This window comes from Saimiri boliviensis, chromosome 14, assembly GCF_048565385.1.
Source record: "Saimiri boliviensis isolate mSaiBol1 chromosome 14, mSaiBol1.pri, whole genome shotgun sequence".
Classification (NCBI taxonomy): Eukaryota; Metazoa; Chordata; class Mammalia; order Primates; family Cebidae; genus Saimiri; species Saimiri boliviensis.
This window is the reverse complement of record NC_133462.1, coordinates 26,102,399-26,122,291: the sequence shown is the minus strand read 5'-3', so window position 1 is coordinate 26,122,291 and position 19,893 is coordinate 26,102,399. Positions and strand designations below refer to the sequence as shown.

Genomic DNA, 19,893 nt, shown 5'->3' with positions numbered 1-19,893 from the left:
CCTTGAAGGCTTGCTGAAAATCAACCAACAAAAGGCAGATGAATCAGAGAAAAAGGCATAAAAAATGTATTCATATGCACAGGGCTGGGGACAACATACAGGATGACCGCACCACACAGTGGGGTAGAGATGATTGTACACCCTTCTTCTTGGGGCAAAGGGAGATGAGGAACTGTGGATGATTAGGGGTAGCAAATTTTGGCGGGGGAAGAATTCATTGGGCTTAAAGAACATACAAGGACCTGGGACAAAGTCTCTTGAGCACACAGAGCAGACAATTATTTATGACAAAAATCTGTCCAGGGGTATTAAAAAACTCCAGTCTTTCTTCCGGCAATATAAATTCAGTGAATGAAAATTAGAAATCCAAGGTAATTGTTTCCATCTTTGGTGGGTCAGACTTTAGACAGAAAAAGGAACTTCAGAAAACAACTTCATCTGTGCTTTGTGAGAGACAGAGGATTGGGACATGGGACAGTGGAGGTAAGAGAGACTTTAGGCTGCTTCTTGAGTTCACCATGACAAAGCACGGTGGTTTGGGGTATCAGTTTCTGGGCCCCAATATCACTTAGTGGCCATCTCAATTATACTGTATATACTATAATTGTATATATACTATACTGTATGTAGTATATATACTATAAGATATATGTATACTATTATATATATATTACTATATGTAAACTATATATATATATATATATATATATATATATAATGTATATACTATGCTTGTCTGGGAAATACTTTATTTCTTCTTTATGAAGCTTAGTTTGTCAGCATATAAAATTATTAGCTGGCATTTCTTTTCTTTAAGTATGCTAAATAACTGACACAAGAGCAGAAAATCAAACACCACATGTTCTCACTCATAGGCGGGTGTTGAACAATGAGAACACATGGACACAGGGAGGGGAGCATCACACACTGGGGTGTGTCGAGGGGAAACAGGGGAGGGACAGCAGGGTGTGGGGAGTTGGGGAGACATAGCATGGGGAGAAATGCCAGATATAGGTGATGGGGAGGAAGGCAGAAAATCATGCTGCCATGTGTGAATCTATGCAACAATCTTGCATGTTCTTCACATGTACCTCAAAACCTAAAATGCAATTAAAAATAAAATAAAATAAAAAGGATGCTAATTATGGGCCTCAATCTCTTCCAGCTTGTAAGGTTTTTGCTATTCATCTGCTGGGTTCCCCCTTATAGTTAATATGACCCTTTTCTTTAGCTGACTTTATGATTTTTTCTTTCACACTGACCTTCAATAGTCTGCTGACTATGAGCCTTGGAGATAGGTGTCTTATGTAGTATCTTGCAGGAGTTCTCTGGATTTCTTATATCTGCATATTGACCTCTATAGGAAGGTTAGAAAAACTTTCCTGAATCACATTCTCAAATACATTTTGCAGGTTGCTTACTTTCTCTTTTTCTCTCTCAAAAGTACTACTAATATGTCATAGATTTTTATTGCTTTACATAATCTCATGTTTCTCAAAAAACTTTGTTCATTAAAAATTTTTTTCTTCATTTGTGTCTGGGTTGATTCTAAGAACCAATCTTTGAACTCTGAGATTCTTTCATCTGCTTGGTCTATTCTGTTGCTAAGGTTTCCAATGTGTTTTGATATTCCCATAGCAGATTTTTAAAAATGTCAATTCCAGAAGTTCCATTTGATTATTTCATAACTATGTTGTCTTTCAAATCCTGAATCATTTTTCTGTTTCCTTTGTGCTGTATTTCAACTTTCTCTTAGATCTTGTTGAGTTTCTTTGCCACCCATACTCTGAATTCTATTTCTGTCATTTCAGACATTTCTTTCTGATTAGAATCCATTCCTCGGGAGCTATTAAGATCCTTTGAAGGTGACAAAACACTTTGGCTTTTTGTATTACTGAAATGCTTTTGCTGATTTCTTCTCATCTGAGAAAGTTGATGCTTTATGTTTCAAATGTGTTATCATTTGGATGGGGCATTTTGATTTTTTTTTTCTTTTTTCCTTTGAGGAGTTGACTGTGGTTTATGTTGTGTGTGATCAACCAGCTATATGTCTCAGGGTCTTCAGAGGGCCTGGGTTCCTTGGCTGCAGACAGATTCATATCTTTCTTGGAAACTGCTTGGTAACTTTCTTGGAAACTGCTCGGTGTAGCAATGTGTTTTTGTTTGGTGCTATAATTCAGACTGCAGTCAAGTCAATGGCACTTCAGAGTAAGAGCCAGCAGGAGGGTCTCACTCTGCCTGTGGTCATCCTCAGCAGAAGGGGAGGCAACAGAGAAACACAAGAGGACCCTCCCCTAGAACTGCTGTTCTTCAGCAAAAGTAGAGGCCCTTGAAAAGCTCGAAAAGTGTCTCTTTCGGCCCACGCTTCCCGGGACCCAACAAGAAGATGTGTGGCTGCATCCACAACACTGCACTGGGGAGAGACAGGGGCACTTAGATGATCTCCTCTCCAAGTTTGTTTGTAGACTTTGGCATTGCCCCTCCAGTGGTTGGCCCTGCACTCCAAGGGAAGCTTTGACAGGCTGTGTTCTTACTTCCCTTTAAGGCAGTCCTCAACAAGGGTTAGGTCTCCAGTGCTTGGGGGATGCCTCCCTTCCACTCCTCACAGTTGGTGGGTCACACTTCACCAGCTGATCAAGGGAGCAAGCTGGGACACCCAGCAAGGGCATACACTGACTGGTTCCAGATCACAAAGCTGTCCTTGGCTGCAAGTCCTACTGCTGAGTAGAAACCTCATCTTCAGCACTTCTTCTCCTGCTGCAGCCTTGCAACAAATGAGTCTAATTTCACTGCCTGCTCCTGGAGTGCTCTCCGAACTCACCACTCAATTCTGGCTGTGAGGGCCCTTCCCCGGCTCTACAGCAAATGCTCCACTCTCTGGTCTGAGGCTAAAATGTCTGCAGCAGCCACTATTGCCAGGTTACCACACAGTGACTGCCCTGATATAAACCCAGATTAAAAATGGTGTCATCCTCTCAGTCTCACGTCTGGGAAAATGCCAGCAGCTTTTCCCAGTGTCTTCCCTCCCTCCCTCTCTCAGCCTCCCCCAAGTTAGCTCCAGGGCTTGGGAAAAAAAGGGGTGCCCTGTCTTCGCCTGGGTTTCGCAGACCCCTAACAGAAGGGTGAGACCCAGAGGGAGATAGGCTGCTGCCCTTGCAGGCAAGGGCTTTATTCACTGATCAGTCACTGTCATGGAAGCTGCTTGTGCATCTTTCCCTCCCCAGAGTCTGGTGTGTCCTTCACTAATCTGGTGAATTCTTGTCTCCCTGTGAAAGTTTACAGTGTTGATCTTTAAACACTGTTGTTCTATTTCCATGTGGCTGTGGCATGCAGAAAGCCTCTCATCTGCCATCTTCATTATTACCATCTGCCATCTTCATTATTCCTGCCCGCCCTCCCTCCCTCCCTCCCTTCTTTCTTCCTTCCTTCCTTCCTTCCTTCCTTCCTTCCTTCCTTCCTTCCTTCACATTCTCTTTTCATCACCACAATGGTTTCTAATCCCTAGTGGGGCATTCAGATAGAGGTTTGCCAACAGTTCTTTTTATATGTAATATAATAACACAATGTTATTAGCTGAATAACTTGGGTTTAGAGTCCAGTAGCCAGGGCTGGGGCCATGCCGGATGCTTCTGCCCAGATGCCTCCAGGAAGCAGATTCAACATTGACATCGTTACCCAAGTCAGGGTCAGTGAAGGCTGATTGAATTGGAGACCCTCCTCTGCCTGCAAATCATCTCAATAGCTTCCCTAAGAACGGGAACAGCCTTTCGGGTGGTAACTAACAGCATAGTTAAGGGCTTTGATTCCCTGAGAGATAGGTACTACCGTAAGTCATTATTAGACATTCATGTGAATGAATTTCAGAGAGCAGATATGTGCCAGACAGACAGTGCAAATTCTGAACAGCAGGGAAAAGGAGAGAGAGCTCCTGATTGCAGGAGGAGTCCCACTGGGGTAAGGCTCTCTCTCTATCTGCAGCTGTATGGAGCTCCACGTGGGCCCAGGGTGAGCCTGAGCACCTTCCATAAAAAAGGAAGCTACTCCACAACACCCATCGGCTTCAGGGAGAGAAGAGATACTAGCTCACTGCTACTGATTAGAGTATCTGAGAGTCCCCATGCTGAAAATAAAACCAAAGAAAATACAGGCTCACATCTTGGCCTGTATTTTCCACTAGAGGGCAGCTTAAACTTTCAAAATAAAATAAATCTTGCACACTTTGTAAAGGACTATATATAAAATTTGTATGTACACATCACATCAAACTAATGTTCATATTCTAGTTTTTGTAAGTCTGTACAAGCAGGTCAAGTGTTTAATTCCGTATGTCTGGATGTATGTATCGTAGGAAACTAGTCTAGGATACAACTGAAAATTCTTAAGAAGGTTAAGAAGAAAAGAGAAGTGCCAGTGCCTAATGATCCGTCCTCTCAGTCCAAGACCCAGGCACCACCCACCCTGCTGGGCCCAGTGTTTGTTTTCATCAGGCCTATGGAGAGAACGTAGGTCAGTGTGTCAGTCTCTAGCAATAATGAGGAACTGAAGCTAAATCTACCTTCCCACCATAAGCAACTAGAAAACCAGAAAAAAGAAAAGAAAAGAAAAGAGCAGTTTTTAAACAATGGTCATGGCAGGACTATGATCCCTAAGAGAAGACAAAAGTTGTGTCTTGTTATCCCCCTGGCCTTCTGCCTGCAGGTGCCTCTGGACCACAGAACTGGAAGAGGAAATTTGAGCAGAAGACAGCTTCTCAGCGAGTTCGGGAAAGAGAGACCAGAGTTTGGAGAGACAGGGGCAGCTGGAATTTTTAAAAAGAAGTATCAGGAGAAAGAGCTGATTTCAAAAGGAGCTTGAGAAATCTTTAGACGGTTTCACTCTAGTCTGATTCTGGATACTGAGCAACATGTTACTAGGGTGAAACTCCATGGGCTGGGCCAAGAGTTAAACCATGACCACAACTCACATAGGGATGGGAGACGTGGAGTTCAGACAAGCCAGAGAGGTGACCCTCAAAGACACCTATCTAAAGTATAGTGCTTTATAAGCACTCAAAACACTCTGAAAACAACTAACAATGAAAGACAAAACAGTCAAAAAGCATAGACATTTCACTGCAGAGGATATAACGATGCCAAATAAGTATATGAAAAAATGGTCAACTTCATTAACTGTAAGAAAATGACAAATGAAACCACATGAGGGCTCACGTTTGTAATCCCAGCACTTCAGGGGGCCGAGGCTGGCAGATCACTTGAGGTCAGGAGTTCGTGACCAACCTGGCCAACAAGGCAAAACACATCTCTACTAAAAATACAAAAAACAAACAAACAAAAAATAGCTGGGCATTGTGGTGCACGCCTGTAATCCCAGCTACTTGGGAGGCTGAGGCAGGAGAAGCACTTGAACCTTGGAGGTGAAGGTTGCAGTGAGCGGAGATCGTGCCACTACATTTCAGCCTGGGTGACACAGCAAGATTCCATCTCAAATGAAGGAAGGAAAGAAGGAAGGAAAGAAGGAAGGAAGGAAGGAAGGGAGGGAAGGAGGGAGGGATGTTACTACACACATATCAGAATGACTAGAATAAAAATTAATAAAAGTACCAATATTCTGCTAAGAATACAGAGAAACTTGATCACTCAAACATTGCTGGTGAAATGTAAAATGGCATAACCACTCTGAAAAACCGTTTGGCACTTCCTCTTTATATATATATATATAAAATTGAACTTTAGGTTCTGGGGTACATGTGCAAAACATGCAAGATTGTTGCACAGGTACATACATGGTAATGTGGTTTGCTGCATCCATCCCACCCCGTCACCTATATCTGGTATTTCTACCCCTGTTATCCCTCCCCAACTTCTCTACCCCCCACTGTCCCTCCCCTATTCCTCCCCAACAGACCCCAGTGTGTGATGCTCCCCTCCCTATGTCCACGTGTTCTCACTGTTCAACACCTGCCTAGGATGAGAACATGCAGTGTTTGTTTTGTGTCAGTTTGCTGAGAATGATGGTTTCCAGATTCATCCATGTCCCTGCAAAGGACATGAACTCATCCTTTTTTATGGCTGCATAGTATTCCATGGTGTATATGTGCCACATTTTCCTTGTCCAGTCTATCATCAATGAGCATTTGGGTTGGTTCCAGGTCTTTGCTATTACAAACAGTGCCGTAGTGAACATACATGTGCATGTGTATTTATAAAAGAATAATTTATAATCCTTTGGCTATATACCCAGTAGTGGGATTCCTGGGTCAAATGGAATTTCTATTTCTAGGTCCTTGAGGAATCGCCACACTGTCTTCCACAATGGTTGAACTAATTTACACTCCCACCAACAGTGTAAAAGTGTTCCTATTTCTCCACATCCTCTCCAGCATCTGTTGTCTCCAGATTTTTTAATGATCGCCATTCTAACTGGCATGAGTGGTATCTCAATGTGGTTTTGATTTGCATTTCCCTAATGACCAGTGATGATGAGCGCTTTTTCATGTTTGTTGGCCTCATAAATGTCTTTTTTTGAAAAGTGTCTCTTCATGTCCTTCACCCACTTTTCAATGGGTTTGTTTGTTTGTTTGTTTCTAAATCTGTTTTAGTTCTTTGTAGATTCTGGATATTAGCCCTTTGTCAGATGGGTAGATTGCAAAATTTTTTTCCCATTCTACTGGTTGCCAGTTCACTCTAATGATTGTTTCTTTTTTTTTTATTTTTTATTTTTTTTATTTTTTATTTTTGAGGCAGAGTTTCACTCTTGTTACCCAGGCTGGAGTGCAATGTCGCGATCTCGGCTCACCGCAACCTCCACCTCCTGGGTTCAGGCAATTCTCCTGCCTCAGCCTCCTGAGTAGCTGGGATTACAGGCAGGTGCCACCATGCTCAGCTGATTTTTTGGTATTTTTTAGTAGAGACAAGGTTTCACCATGTTGACCAGGTTGGTCTCGATCTCTTGACCTCATGATCCACCCGCCTCGGTCTCCCAAAGTGCTGGGATTACAGGCTTGAGCCACCGCGCCCTGCAATGATTGTTTCTTTTGCTGTACAGAAGCTCTGGAGTTTAATTAGATCCCATTTGTCTATTTTGGCTTTTGTTGCCAATGCTTTTAGTGTTTTAGTCATGAAGTCCTTGCCTATGCCTATGTCTTGAATGGTTTTGCCTAGGTTTTCTTCTAGGGTTTCTATGGTGGTAGGCCTTATGTTTAAGTCTTTAATCCATCTGGAGTTAATTGTGTAAGGTGTAAGGAAGGGGTCCAGTTTCTGCTTTCTGCACATGGCTAGCTAGTTTTCCCAACACCACTTACTAAACAGGGAATCCTTTCCCCATTGCTTGTTTTTGTCAGGTTTGTCAAATACCAGATTGTTGTAGATGTGTGGCATTGCCTCTGAGGCCTCTGTTCTGTTCCATTTGTCTATATCTCTGTTCTGGTACCAGTACCATACTGTTTTGATTACTGTAGCTTTGTAGTATAGTAGTTTGGTGTCAGGTAGCATGATGCCTCTAGCTTTGTTCTTTTTGCTTAGAATTGTCTTGGCTATGTGGGCTCTCTTTTGGTTCCATATGAAGTTTAAGGTGTTTTTTTCCAGTTCTGTGAAGAGGGTCATAGGTAGCTTGATGGGGATAATGTTGAATCTATAAATTACTTTGGATAGTATGGCCATTTTCACAATATTGATTCTTCCTAACCATGAACATGGAATATTTTTCCATCTGTTTGTGTCCTCTCTTATTTCCTTGAGCAGTGGTTTGTAGTTCTCCTTGAAGAGGTCCTTTACATCCTTTGTTAGTTGTATTCCTAGGTATTTTATTCTCTTTGTAGCAGTTGTGAATGGCAGTTCATTCTTGATTTGGCTCTTTTTAAGTCTGTTATTGGTGTATAGGAATGCTTGTTTTCTGCACATTGATTTTATATCCTGAGACTTTGCTGAAGTTGCTTAACAGTTTCAGGAGATTTTGGGCTGAGACGATGGGGTCTTCTAAATATGCAATCATGTTGTCTGCAAATACAGACAATTTGACTTCCTCTTTTCCTAATTAATACCCTTTATTTCTTTTCCTTGCCTGACTGCTCTGGCTAGAACTTCCAGTACTATATTGAATAGGAGTGGTGAGAGAGGGGATCCTTGTCTAGTGCCAGATTTCTAAGGGAATGCTTCTAGTTTTTGCCCATTCAGTATGATACTGGCCATGGGTTTGTTGTAAGTAGCTTTTATTATTTTGAGATACGTTCCATCAATACCTAGTTTATTGAGAGGTTTTAGCATAAAAGCTGTTGAATTTTGTCAAAGGCCTTCCCTGCGTCTATTGAGATAATCATGTGGTTTTTGTCTTTGCTTCTGTTTATGTGGTGGATTATGTTTATAGACTTGCATATGTTGAAACAGCCTTGCATGCCCAGGATGAAACCTACTTGATCATGATGGATAAGCTTTTTGATGTGCTTTTGCAATCGGTTTGCCAGTATTTTATTGAAAATTTTTGCATCTGTATTCATCATGGATATTGGCCTGAAGTTTTCTTTTCTTGTTGAGTCTCTGCCGGGTTTTGGTATTAGGATGATGTTGGTCTCGTAAAATGATTTGGGAGGGAATTCCCTCTTTTTGGATTGTTTAGAATATTTCAGAAGGAATGGTACCAGCTCCTCTTTGTATGTCTGGTAGAATTCAGATGTGAACTCATCTGGACCTGGGCTTTTTTTGGTTGGTAGGTTATTAATTGCTGCCTCAATTTCAGCCCTTGTTATTGGTCTGTTCAGGGTTTCAACTTCTTCCTGGTTTAGGCATGGGAGGGTGCAAGTGTCCAGGAATTTACACATTTCCTCAAGGTTTACTGGTGTGTGTGCATAGAGTTGTTTGTAGTAATCTCTGATGGTAGTTTGTATTTCTGTGGAATCTGTGGTGATATCCCCTTTATCATTTTTATTGCATCTATTTGATTCTTCTCTCTTCTTTTATATTAATCTGGCTAGTGGTCTATTTTGTTGATCTTTTCAAAAAATCAGCTCCTGGATTTATTGATTTTTTGAAGGGCTTTTTGTGTCTCTATCTCCTTCAGTTCTGCTCTGCTCTTGGTTATTTCTTGTCTTCTGCTAGCTTTTGAGTTTTTTAAAATCTTGCTCCTCTAGCTCTTTCAATTTTGATGAAATGGTGTCGATTTCAGATCTTTCCTTCTTTCTCATGTGGTCGTTTATTGCTATAAATTTTCCTCTAGACACTGCTTTAAATGTATCCCAGAGATTCTGGTACATTGTGTCTTTGTTCTCATTGCTTTGAAGAACATCTTTATTCTTGCTTTCATTTCATTGTTTATCCAGTCAACATTCAAGAGCCAGTTGTTCATTTTCCATGAAGTTGTGCACTTCTGAGTTAGTTTCTTAATCCTGAGGTCTAATTTGATTGCACTGTAGTCTGAGGGACTGTTAGGATTTTCATTCTTTTGCATTTGCTGAGGAGTGATTTGCTTCCAATTATGTGGTCAGTTTTAGAGTAGGTGTGATGTGGTGCTGAGAAGAATGTATATTCTGTGGATTTGGGGTGGAGAGATCTGTATATGTGTATTAGGTTTGCTTGGTCCAGAGCTGATTTCACGTCCTGGATATCCTTGTTAATTTTCTGTCTCATTGATCTGTCTAATATTGACAGTGGAGTGTTAAAGTCTCCCACTATTATTATGTGGGAGTCTAAGTCTCTTTGTAGGTCATTAAGAAATTGCTTTATGTATCTGGGTGCTCCTATATTGGATGCATATACATTTAGGATCATTAGCTCTTCTTGTTGCATTGATCCTTTTACCGTTATGTAATGCCCTTCTTTGTCTCTGTTGATCTTTGTTGGTTTAAAGTCTATTTTATCAGAGATTAGGATTGCAACTCCTGCTTTTTTTTTCCACTCCATTTGCTTAGTAAATCTTCCTCCACACCTTTATTTTGAGCCTATGTGTGTCCTTGCATGTGAGATGGGTTTCCTGGATACAGCACACTGATGGGTTTTGACTTTTTACCCAATTTGCCAGTCTGTGTTTTTTGATTTGGGCATTTACCCATTTACATTTAAGGTTAATATTGTTATGTGTGAATTTGATCCTGCCATTTTGATGCTAGCTGGTTGTTTTGCCCATTAGTTGATGCAGTTTCTTCATCGTGTTGATGCTTTTTACCATTTGGTATGCTTTTGGAGTGGCTGGTACTGGTTGTTCCTTTCCATGTTTAGTGCTTCTTTCAGGAGCTCTTGTAAAGCAGGGCTGGTGGTGACAACATCTCTGAGCAACTGCTTGTTAATAAAGGATTTTATTTCTCCTTCACTTGTGAAACTTAGTTTGGTTGGATATGAAATTCTAGGTTGGAAGTTTTTTCCTGTAAGGATGTTGAATATTGGCTCCCACTGTCTTCTGGCTTGTAAGGTTTCTGCTGAGAGATCTGCTGTGAGTCTTATGGGCTTCCCTTTATGGGTAACCTGACCTTTCTCTCTGGCTGCCTTAGCATTTTTTCCTTCATTTCAACCCTGGTGAATCTGATGATTATGTGCCTTGGGGTTGCTCTTCTTGAGGAATATCTTTGTAGTGTTATCTGTATTTCCTGGACCTGCATGTTGGCCTACCTTACTAGGTTGGGGAAGTTCTCTTGGATAATATACCGAAGAATATTTTCCAGCTTGAATTCATTCTCTCTGTCACATTCAGGTACATCTATCAAACGTAGATTAGGTCTTTTCACATAGTCCCATATTTCTTGGAAGCTTTGTTCATTTCTTTTCACTCTTTTTTCTCTAATCTTGTCTTCTCATTTTATTTTATTGAGTTGATCTTCAATCTCTGATATCCTTTCTTCTGCTTTGTCAATTTGGCTATTGAATCTTGTGTATGCTTCATGAAGTTCTCATGTTGTGTTTTTCAGCTCCATTAAGTCATTTATATTCTTCTCTAAGCAGTTTATTCTCATTGGCATTTTGTCAAACCTTTTTTCAATGTTCCCAGTTTCTTTGCATTGGGTTAGAACATGTTCTTTTAGCTCAGAGGAGTTTGTTATTACCCACCTTCTGAAGGCTGTTTCTGACAATTCATCAGACTCATTCTCCATCCAGCTTTGTTCCTTTGCTGGTGATGAGTTGCTATCCCTTAGAGGAGAGGAATTCTGATTTTGCATGTTTTCATCCTTTTTGCACTGATTTCTTCCCATGTTTGTGGATTTATCTTTGTAGGTGGTGACTTTTGGATGGGGTCTGAGTGGACACCCTTTTTGTTGATGATCAAGTTATTTACTTCTGTTTTTTAGTTTTCCTTCTAACAGTCAGGCCCCTCTGCTGTAGGACTGCTGGAGGTCCACTCCAGACCCTGCTTGCCTGGGGATCACCTGCAGCTGCTGCAGAACAGTAAGGGTTGCTGCTAGTTTCTTCTTCTATTATCTTCATCCCAGAAAGATACCCGCCAGATGTCAGCCTGAGCTCTCCTTTATGAGGTGACTCTTTGGATATACAGGGGTCAGGGAGCTGCTTGAGGAGACACTCTGTCCCTTATAGAAGCTCAGGTGCTGAGCTGTGAGCTCTGGTATTCTGTTCAGAGCTGCTGGGCAGGTATGTTTAAGTCTGCTGCAGCAGAACTCAAAACTGCTTTTTTCCCCAGGTGCTCTGTCCTGGGATGGTGAGGCTTTATTTATAAGTTCCTGATATGCTGCTGCCTTTTTTCAGAGCTGCCTTGCCCAGCAAGGAGGTAGCCTAGTCACAGTCTGCCAGCAGAAGCATCGCTGAGCTGCTGTGTGCTCTGCCCAGCTGCTGTGTGCTCTGCCCAGCTGCTGTGTGAACTTCCTTGCAGTTTTGTTTATAGAGGTACAGTTACAACTGCATTGGTAATGGCAGGCTGCCTCAGTAATGGCAGGACTGCCTCTGTATTGGTGGATTGCCTCAGTAATGGCAGACTGCCTCAGTAAAGGTGGATTGCCTCAGTAATGGCAGACTTCCTTGGTAGTGGTGGACTCCCTCAATAGTGGCGAACTGCCTCAATAATGGTGGATGCCCTTCCCCCAACAGAGCTGGACCATCCTGGGTCCAGCTGCACTTGCCGTGAAACTGTCAGTCCAGAGCGTTTCAGATTGCTGGTCTTTGTGGGGGTGGGACCGACTGAGCCAGGTCACCTGGCTCCCGTTTTCAGCCCCCTCTTTCTGAGTTGAATAGGTAGCTCTGTCTCCCAGGCATTCCAGGCACCAGCTGAAACAGCCACCCATGAGTTTTTGTGTGGACACCTGCTGTGCTGGCCGAAACAGCCATGCTGGAAACTCATCATGCTTTTCAGCCTAGGAATCTCCTGGTCTGTGGACAGTAATAACTCATTTGGAAATGTGGTGTTCACTCACCTTCTGTGTTGTTCTCGCTGGGAACTGCACTCCAGAGCTGTTCCTATTCAGCCATCTTAGATCCAGTTTGGTACTTTCTAAAAAAAAAAAAAAAAAAAAAAAAAAGAAACATGTAAGTACCATATGACACATAACTGTATTCCTGGGCATTTATCCCTGATAAATGAAAATTATGTTCATACAAACACCTATACCCTAATGTTTATAGTAACATTAGTAATAATAGCCTCAAACTGGAGACAACCCAGATATCCTTCAATAGGTGAACTGTCAGACAAACTGATGCCTTTGAGGCATGTGTATCAATTAGACTTCTCCAGAGAAAGATAATTAATGTAGGATTTTATAGAGAGGGAGAGAGAGAGAAAGCAAGAGAAAAAGCAGACATTTTTAGAAATTGGCTCACACAATTGTAGGGGCTGGCACTTTTAAACTTTGTAGACAAAACAGGCAGACTGGAAACTCATGCTGAAGTCATGAGGCAAAATTTCTTTTTCTTTGGAAAACTAGTTTTTTATATTAAGGACCTCGAGTGTTTATATGAGGCCCACTACATTGTTGACAGTAATGTCTTTTACTTAAAATTAACTGATTATAGATGTTAACCATGTTTACAAAATACCTTCACAGCAACACCTATATTAGTGTTTAATTAAATAATTGGGTACTATGGCTTAATCACATTGTCACTTAAAACCGACTATCACATCATATTCAGCAATTAAGAGGAGCAAACTATTGATATATATAACAAACTGGATGACTCTCCAGTGAATTTTGTTGAGCAAAAAAATACCATTTCTAAAAGGTTACATACTGTATAATTCCATTTATATGACATTTTTGAAATGACAAAATTTTAGAAATAGAAGAGCAATTAGTGGTAGCCAGAGTGGGAGGAAGGGGTGGGAGCAGACACGGACAAGAAGAAGGAGGGTGTGGTTATGAAATTACAACATAAGGGATCATTTTGATGCTGGAACTGACCAGTATCTGAACTGTGGTGTTGAAGACATGAACTTACACAGATTCTAAAATAATATAATAATACACATAAACAATGAAGGCAGCAAGATTGGGGTAATTGGATTAAGGTCAGTGGATTGTATCAATGTCAATATCCTGGTATAATAAGTCCTGTATTATACTATATATACTATATTACAGTATGTAATGAACACAATTTTTATTTCTCAGGGATAAATGCCCAGAAGCATAGTTGTGGGTCATATGGTAGTTACACATTTTATTTGTTTTTAAGAAAGCGACAGACTGCTTTTCTGTACAGTTGAACCAATTTATATTTCCAGCAGCAATGTTTGAGAGATCCAGTTTCTCTGTATCCTTAGCAGCATAACACTATGCTATAACATAGTATCCACTACAGTGTATTACAGTATATTATATATACACTATAGTATAGTATTTTTTAATATACACTATTTTATACTATAGTTTTCAAATGTTACAACTAGAAGAAACAACACAAAATGAGCAGAAACCTCTGTATTATTTTTAACATCAACTTTATTCTTATAATTTACAAAAATAAAATGCAACTACTTTAAGTATACACTTTTAAAGTTTTGACAAACATATACAATTGTACAATCATTACCACAACAGATATAAAATATTTTCATTATCCTGAAAGAGTCCCTTGTGTCTCTTCCCAGTTAACCATCTTCTCCTAGGAAACAATGAAATCATGTCCTTTGCAGCTACATGGATGCAGCTGGCGGCCATTATCCTTAGTGAAACAATGTAGAAAGAGAAAACCAAATACTACATGTTTTCAATTATAAGTGGATCTAAACATTGAGTGCACATAGACATAAAGATGGGAATAACAGACCTCTGGGTGCTACAAGAAGAGAGAGAGTTAGATAAGGGCGAAGTTTTATATACTACCTATCAGGTACTATGCTCACTACCTGGGTGATGGTATTATTCATTACCCCAAACCTCAGCGACACACGATTTACCTATGTAACAAACCTGCACACATATCCCCGAACCTAAAAGTTGAAAAAAAAAATCGAAAAGTGTGTTATTATGGAATAAAAGAATAATTTTGAAATTACTTATAGAAAAAGTATTTGATAAAATTCAACATCCCTTCCTGTCAAAACCTTCAACAAACTAAACATCAAAGAAATATACCTCAAAATAATAAGAGCTATCAATGACAAACTCACAGCAAACATACTGAATGAGCTAGAGCTGGCAGCATTCCCCTTGAAAACTGGAATAACACAAGAATGCCCATTTTCACCACTCCTGTTTAATGTATTAGTAGTACTGAAAGTCCTAGCCAGAGAAATCAGGTAAAAGGAAGAAATAAAAGGCACCAAAACAGAAAGAGAAGAAGTTAAATTATCTTTTTTTGCAGGCAATATAATTCTATACCTAGAAAATCCCATATACTCTGCCCAAGGGTTGCTAGATCTAATACATGACTTCAGCCAAGTTTAAGCATACAAAATCATTGTGCAAAAATCAATAACATTTCTATTTACCAATAATGTCTAAGCTGACAGCCAAATCAAAAACATAATCCCATTCATAAAAGACATAAAAAAATAAAATATCTAAGAATACAGCAACAAGAGAGCTAAAAGATCTCTACAAGAAGAACTACAAAACACTACTGAAAGAAATCAGAGATCACAAAAAAAAAAAAAAAATAGAAAAGCATTCCATAGTCCTGAATAGGAAGAACCAATAACATTAAAATGTCCATACAGCACGAAGCAATTTACAGAGTCAATGCTATTCCTATCAAACTACCAAATCATTTTGCAAAGAATTGGAAATAACTATTTTAAAATTCATATGGAACTACTGACATCAAACCAACAAACCAAAACACTAAAGCAATCCTAAACAGAAAGAACAAAACTGGAGAAATCATACTACCCATCAACTGATTATACCACAAGGCTACGGTAACCAAAATAGCATAACACTGGTACAAAAACAGTCACATGTACAAATTGAACAGCTTAGAGAACCCAGAAATAAAGTTGTCCACCTACAACTATCTTATATTTGAAAATTTTATAAGAAGCAATGGTGATAGGACTCCCTATTCAATAAATGTTGCTAAGATAACTGGATATCCATATGCAGAACACTAAAAATTGACACTTCCTTGATATCATATACAGAAATCAACTCAAGGTGAATTAAAGGCTTAAAGGTAAGACCTAAAATTATTTTTAAAAATTAAAAAGAAATCTTAGGATACAGCATTCTGGATAGAGGTCTCAGCAAAAATTTTATGGCAAAGTCTCCAAAAGTAATTGCAACAACAACAAAAATAGACAAATAGTACTGAATTAAACTGCAGGGCTTCTGCACAGCAAAAAATTAAATTAAATTAAATTAAAAAATAAGAGTAAACAGACAACCTACAGAATGGTTGAAGATATTTACAAAATGGTTGAAAATATCTTACAAAGTCTGATACTCAGAATCTGTGAGAAAATTTAAACAAATCAGCAAGTAAAAAAAAAAACCACCCCATTAATAGACAGGCAAAGAACATGAACAGACATTTCTCAAAAGAAGACAACACACGGCCAAGAAGCGTATGAGAAAAAAATCATCAGCATCACCAATCATTAGAGAAATACAAATCAAAACCACAATTAAGTACCATCTCACAGCAGTCAGAATGATTGTAACTGAAAACACACACAAACCCACACACACAACACATGTTGGTGAGGTTGTGGAGAAAAAGGAATGCTTATACATTGCTGGTGGAAATATGAATTAATTACTTCAGCCACTATGAAAATATTTTTAGAATTCTCAAATAACTTAAAATGCAACTACCATTCAACCCAGTAATTCCATTTTTGGTTATATACCCAAATAAATAAAAATTATTGTCCCCATAAGACACGTTTGTTTTTGTTCATTATAGTGATATTCACAATAGCAAAGGTGTACAATCAACCTAGGTGCCCATCAACTGTAGCCTGGATAAGGAAAATGTGGTACACATACATTACAGAATACGTACTATGCAGTCACAAAAAAAAAAATGAAATGGTTTTTTTCCTGCCAACATGGATGCAGCTGGAGGCCATTACCCTAAGTGAACTAATGCAGGAACAGAAAATCAAATACTGCATGTTCTCATGTGTAAGTGTGAACTAAACTTTGAGTACACATGAGCACAAAAGGTAAAACCATAAATGCCAGGGCCTACTTAATGGTGCAGGGTGAAAGGAGGGTTAGAATCAGAAAACTACCTATCGGGTACTATGCTTAATACCCATGTGATAAAATCATTTTTACACCAAACCCCAGTGACACACAATTTACTCATGTAAGAAACATGTGCATAAACTCCTGAATGTAAAAGTTGAAAAAAAAATTGGTCTTCTCTTAAAACAACTGGGTTTCTTTTGGAGAGACTATAGGAAGAGATTATAAAAGGCTTTTTTAAAAAACCTCTTTATACAAACTTCTTGAGAAAAAAAACAATTCTGTGTTTAATCAAAATAATTTATTGTGCTTGATATCTTATTAGGTCTTCTGATTACTAAGACAACTAAGCTTTCTTAATATTAAAGAATTTAAAGTTTTTTGAGAACTATGTAACTTTTCTGTATTTGCTTCTTTTTCATAATGATGATTCTATTGAGTCAAGCGTTTTAAATATTTTGTTTGACATTTTTGACAAACTTCTCAAAAGAAAGTTTTAATTAAGTCTTTTTGACCTTGAATTAACTTACAATAGTTACAGAGAAGCCCTGAGACATCTCAGAGATTTGAAAAAGAGAGACATTAAGGTAGTTAGAATTACTTGATACGTAAAATTATATGTGAAGAAATGTCAAATAAGAAATCTTGTTTTTTCAATATGACATATTGGAGGCAATGTTAGCATGTGTCTCCCATGTAGAAAGACAAAATAATTTTTAAAGATTCATGCTGTGAACCTTTTTCCAAGATGCAACACAGGAATTTATCAGAAAAACTGAAAGAAAGCATAGATGGTTTGAATGAAGTGGTGGGCTGCAGCCTACACTGTGAGCCAGACAGAAGACATCCAACGAGAGACAATGGACCTATTCATGCACCCGGCACATCACTACTACAGCCAGAGTCTCAGAAAGCCATCACACAAAAATTCTCTATAACCAAGAAACTCACACTGAGTCTTTGCCTCTGAAAGCACTCAGAGCTGAAGCTAAGTGAGAATACACTGTAAACATTAAAGTCACACGATTGGCCATGTGCAGTGGCTCATACTTGTAATCCCAGCACTTTGAGAGGCCAAGGCATTTGGATCATTTGAGGTCAGGAATTCAAGACCAGCCTGGCCAACACTGTGAAACCCCATCTCTACTAAAAATACAAAAATTAGCCGGGTGTGGTGGCACGTGCCTATAATCCCAGGTGCTCAGGAGGCTGAAGCAGGAGAATCACTTGAGCCCAGGAGGCGAAGATTGCAGTAGGCTGAGATCATGCCATTGCACTCCAGGCTGGATGACACAGTGAAACTTTGTCTCAAAAAAAACAAAAAACAAAAAACAAACAAACAAAAAAAAAACAAACACACACACACACACACATATTCTGGAAAAAAAAAAAATGAAACAAAATTCAAAAGTCATTACAAGCAATAGTCCATCCCCAAGAGAAAGAACAAAACAACAACAACAACAAAATTCTGGCAATACAAAAACAAAACAAAACAAAATCAAAAACAGCATTCTCTAATTCTCAAAAAAGATATTACACTGACTGTCCAGCAGTGGATCCAAACTAAGAAGAAATCTTTGAAATACCAGATAAAAAATTCAAAAAGTTCCTTAGTAATTTGTTCAAGGAGATACAAAGTGAAGATAAAAACCAACATAAATAAATTTTAAGAATTCAGGATATTAATGAAAACTCTTCTAAAGAGGCAGATATTTTAAAGAAAACCCAATCAGACCTTCTGAAAATCAAAGTCACCTTTAGGCAACTACAATTCAGTAGAAAGTTTTAACAACAGACTAGACCAAATATAAGAGAGTTTCAGAGGTTGAAAACAGAACTTTTGAATTAAACCAATCAGAAAAAAAAGATTAAATTCCCAAATGAATAGGAGATTATGTAAAACAGCCAAACCTAAGAACAAAAGGTATTTCTGGGTGAGAAGAAAAAACAAAATTTTAGAACACCTATTTGAGAAAGTTATTGATAAAACTTCCTGGGTGATGCTAAAGATCTAGATACCCAAAAACAAGAAGCTCAAAAAAATTCTGGGAGATTAATTCCAAGTATATCACTAAGGCCTAAAGTTATTGTGAAGGAATGAATTCTAAGCGCAGTGAGACAAAAGTATCAGGTAACTTATGAATTAAAACCTATCAGACTAACAGCAAACTTCTCAACAGAAACCTTGCTAGACAGAAATGACTGGGATCCTAACTTTAGCCTTCTAAAAAAAAAAAGAATAATTGTCAGCCAAGAATTTTAGATCCAGTGAAACTGTTTCATAAAAGAGGGAAAAAAGTATTTCTCAGATAAGCAAATGATGAGGAAATTTGTCAGTGTAGACAAGCCCTACAGAAAATGCTAAAAAAAAAAAAAATCAACTTTGAAACAAAAGGTTGATACACACTACAACAGAAACTCTTAAAAGCATAAAACTCCCAGGGCTTATAAAACAATAACACAATGGAGAAAACAAAGTCACCTGGTAACAATTAACATGATGACTGGAAAATTACCTCACATTTCAATACCAACATAGAATGTAAACGGTCTAAGTGCTACACTTAAAAAATAGAGGTAGAATTAAAAAAAAAAAAATCACAAAACAAATATCTGCCCTCTTCCGGAGACACACCTAAAGGATATTTCATGAAAATGGAAACCAAAAGCAAATAGGAGTAGTCTTCAATCAGATAAAACAGGCTTTAAAGAAACAACAGTACAAAAGACAAAGAAGAACATTATACAATAATAAAATAATCAACTATATTATAACATATAACAATCCTAAATATACAAACATTTTACTCTGGAGCTCCCAGATTAATAAAGCTATTACTACTAGACTAATAAAAGAGATAGACAGCATACAATAATAATGGGAAAGTTTTCAATATTCTACTGACAACACTAGGCAGATTATCAAGGCAGAAAGTCAACAAAGAAACCCTGGACTTACACTGTAGTCTAGAACAAATGGGCCTAACCGCTATTTAGAAAACATTCTACCCTGGAAGTGCAGAATATACACTCTTCTCAGCAACACATGAAACATTCTCCAACATAGACCATACAGCAGCCTACAAAAGAAGTCTCATTTTTTTTTAATGTTGAAATTGTATCAAGTCACTTCTCAGACAATAGCGGAATAAAACTAAAAGTCAGTTCCTAAAGGTCCTTTAAACCTAAACATGTACATAGAAATTTAACAATCTGCTCCTGAATAATTTTTAGATTAACACTAAAATCGATAATAAAATTTAAAAAATATTTGAAATGAATTGTAATAGTGAAAGAAGGTATCAGTACCTCTGGAATACAGTAAAAGC

The 19,893-nt window shown here is 38.6% G+C and overlaps 1 protein-coding gene across 1 annotated transcript in view; it reads right to left on the bottom strand.

The window, feature by feature from the left end:
* The window catches only part of LOC120362689 (uncharacterized), a 48,894-nt gene that overhangs the window by 2,368 nt on the left and 26,633 nt on the right, over positions 1–19,893 (bottom strand). The window contains exon 2 of the mRNA XM_074385691.1: positions 12,341–12,417. Within this exon, the coding sequence (XP_074241792.1) occupies positions 12,341–12,417 (77 nt within the window). The remainder of the gene's footprint in view (positions 1–12,340; positions 12,418–19,893) is intronic.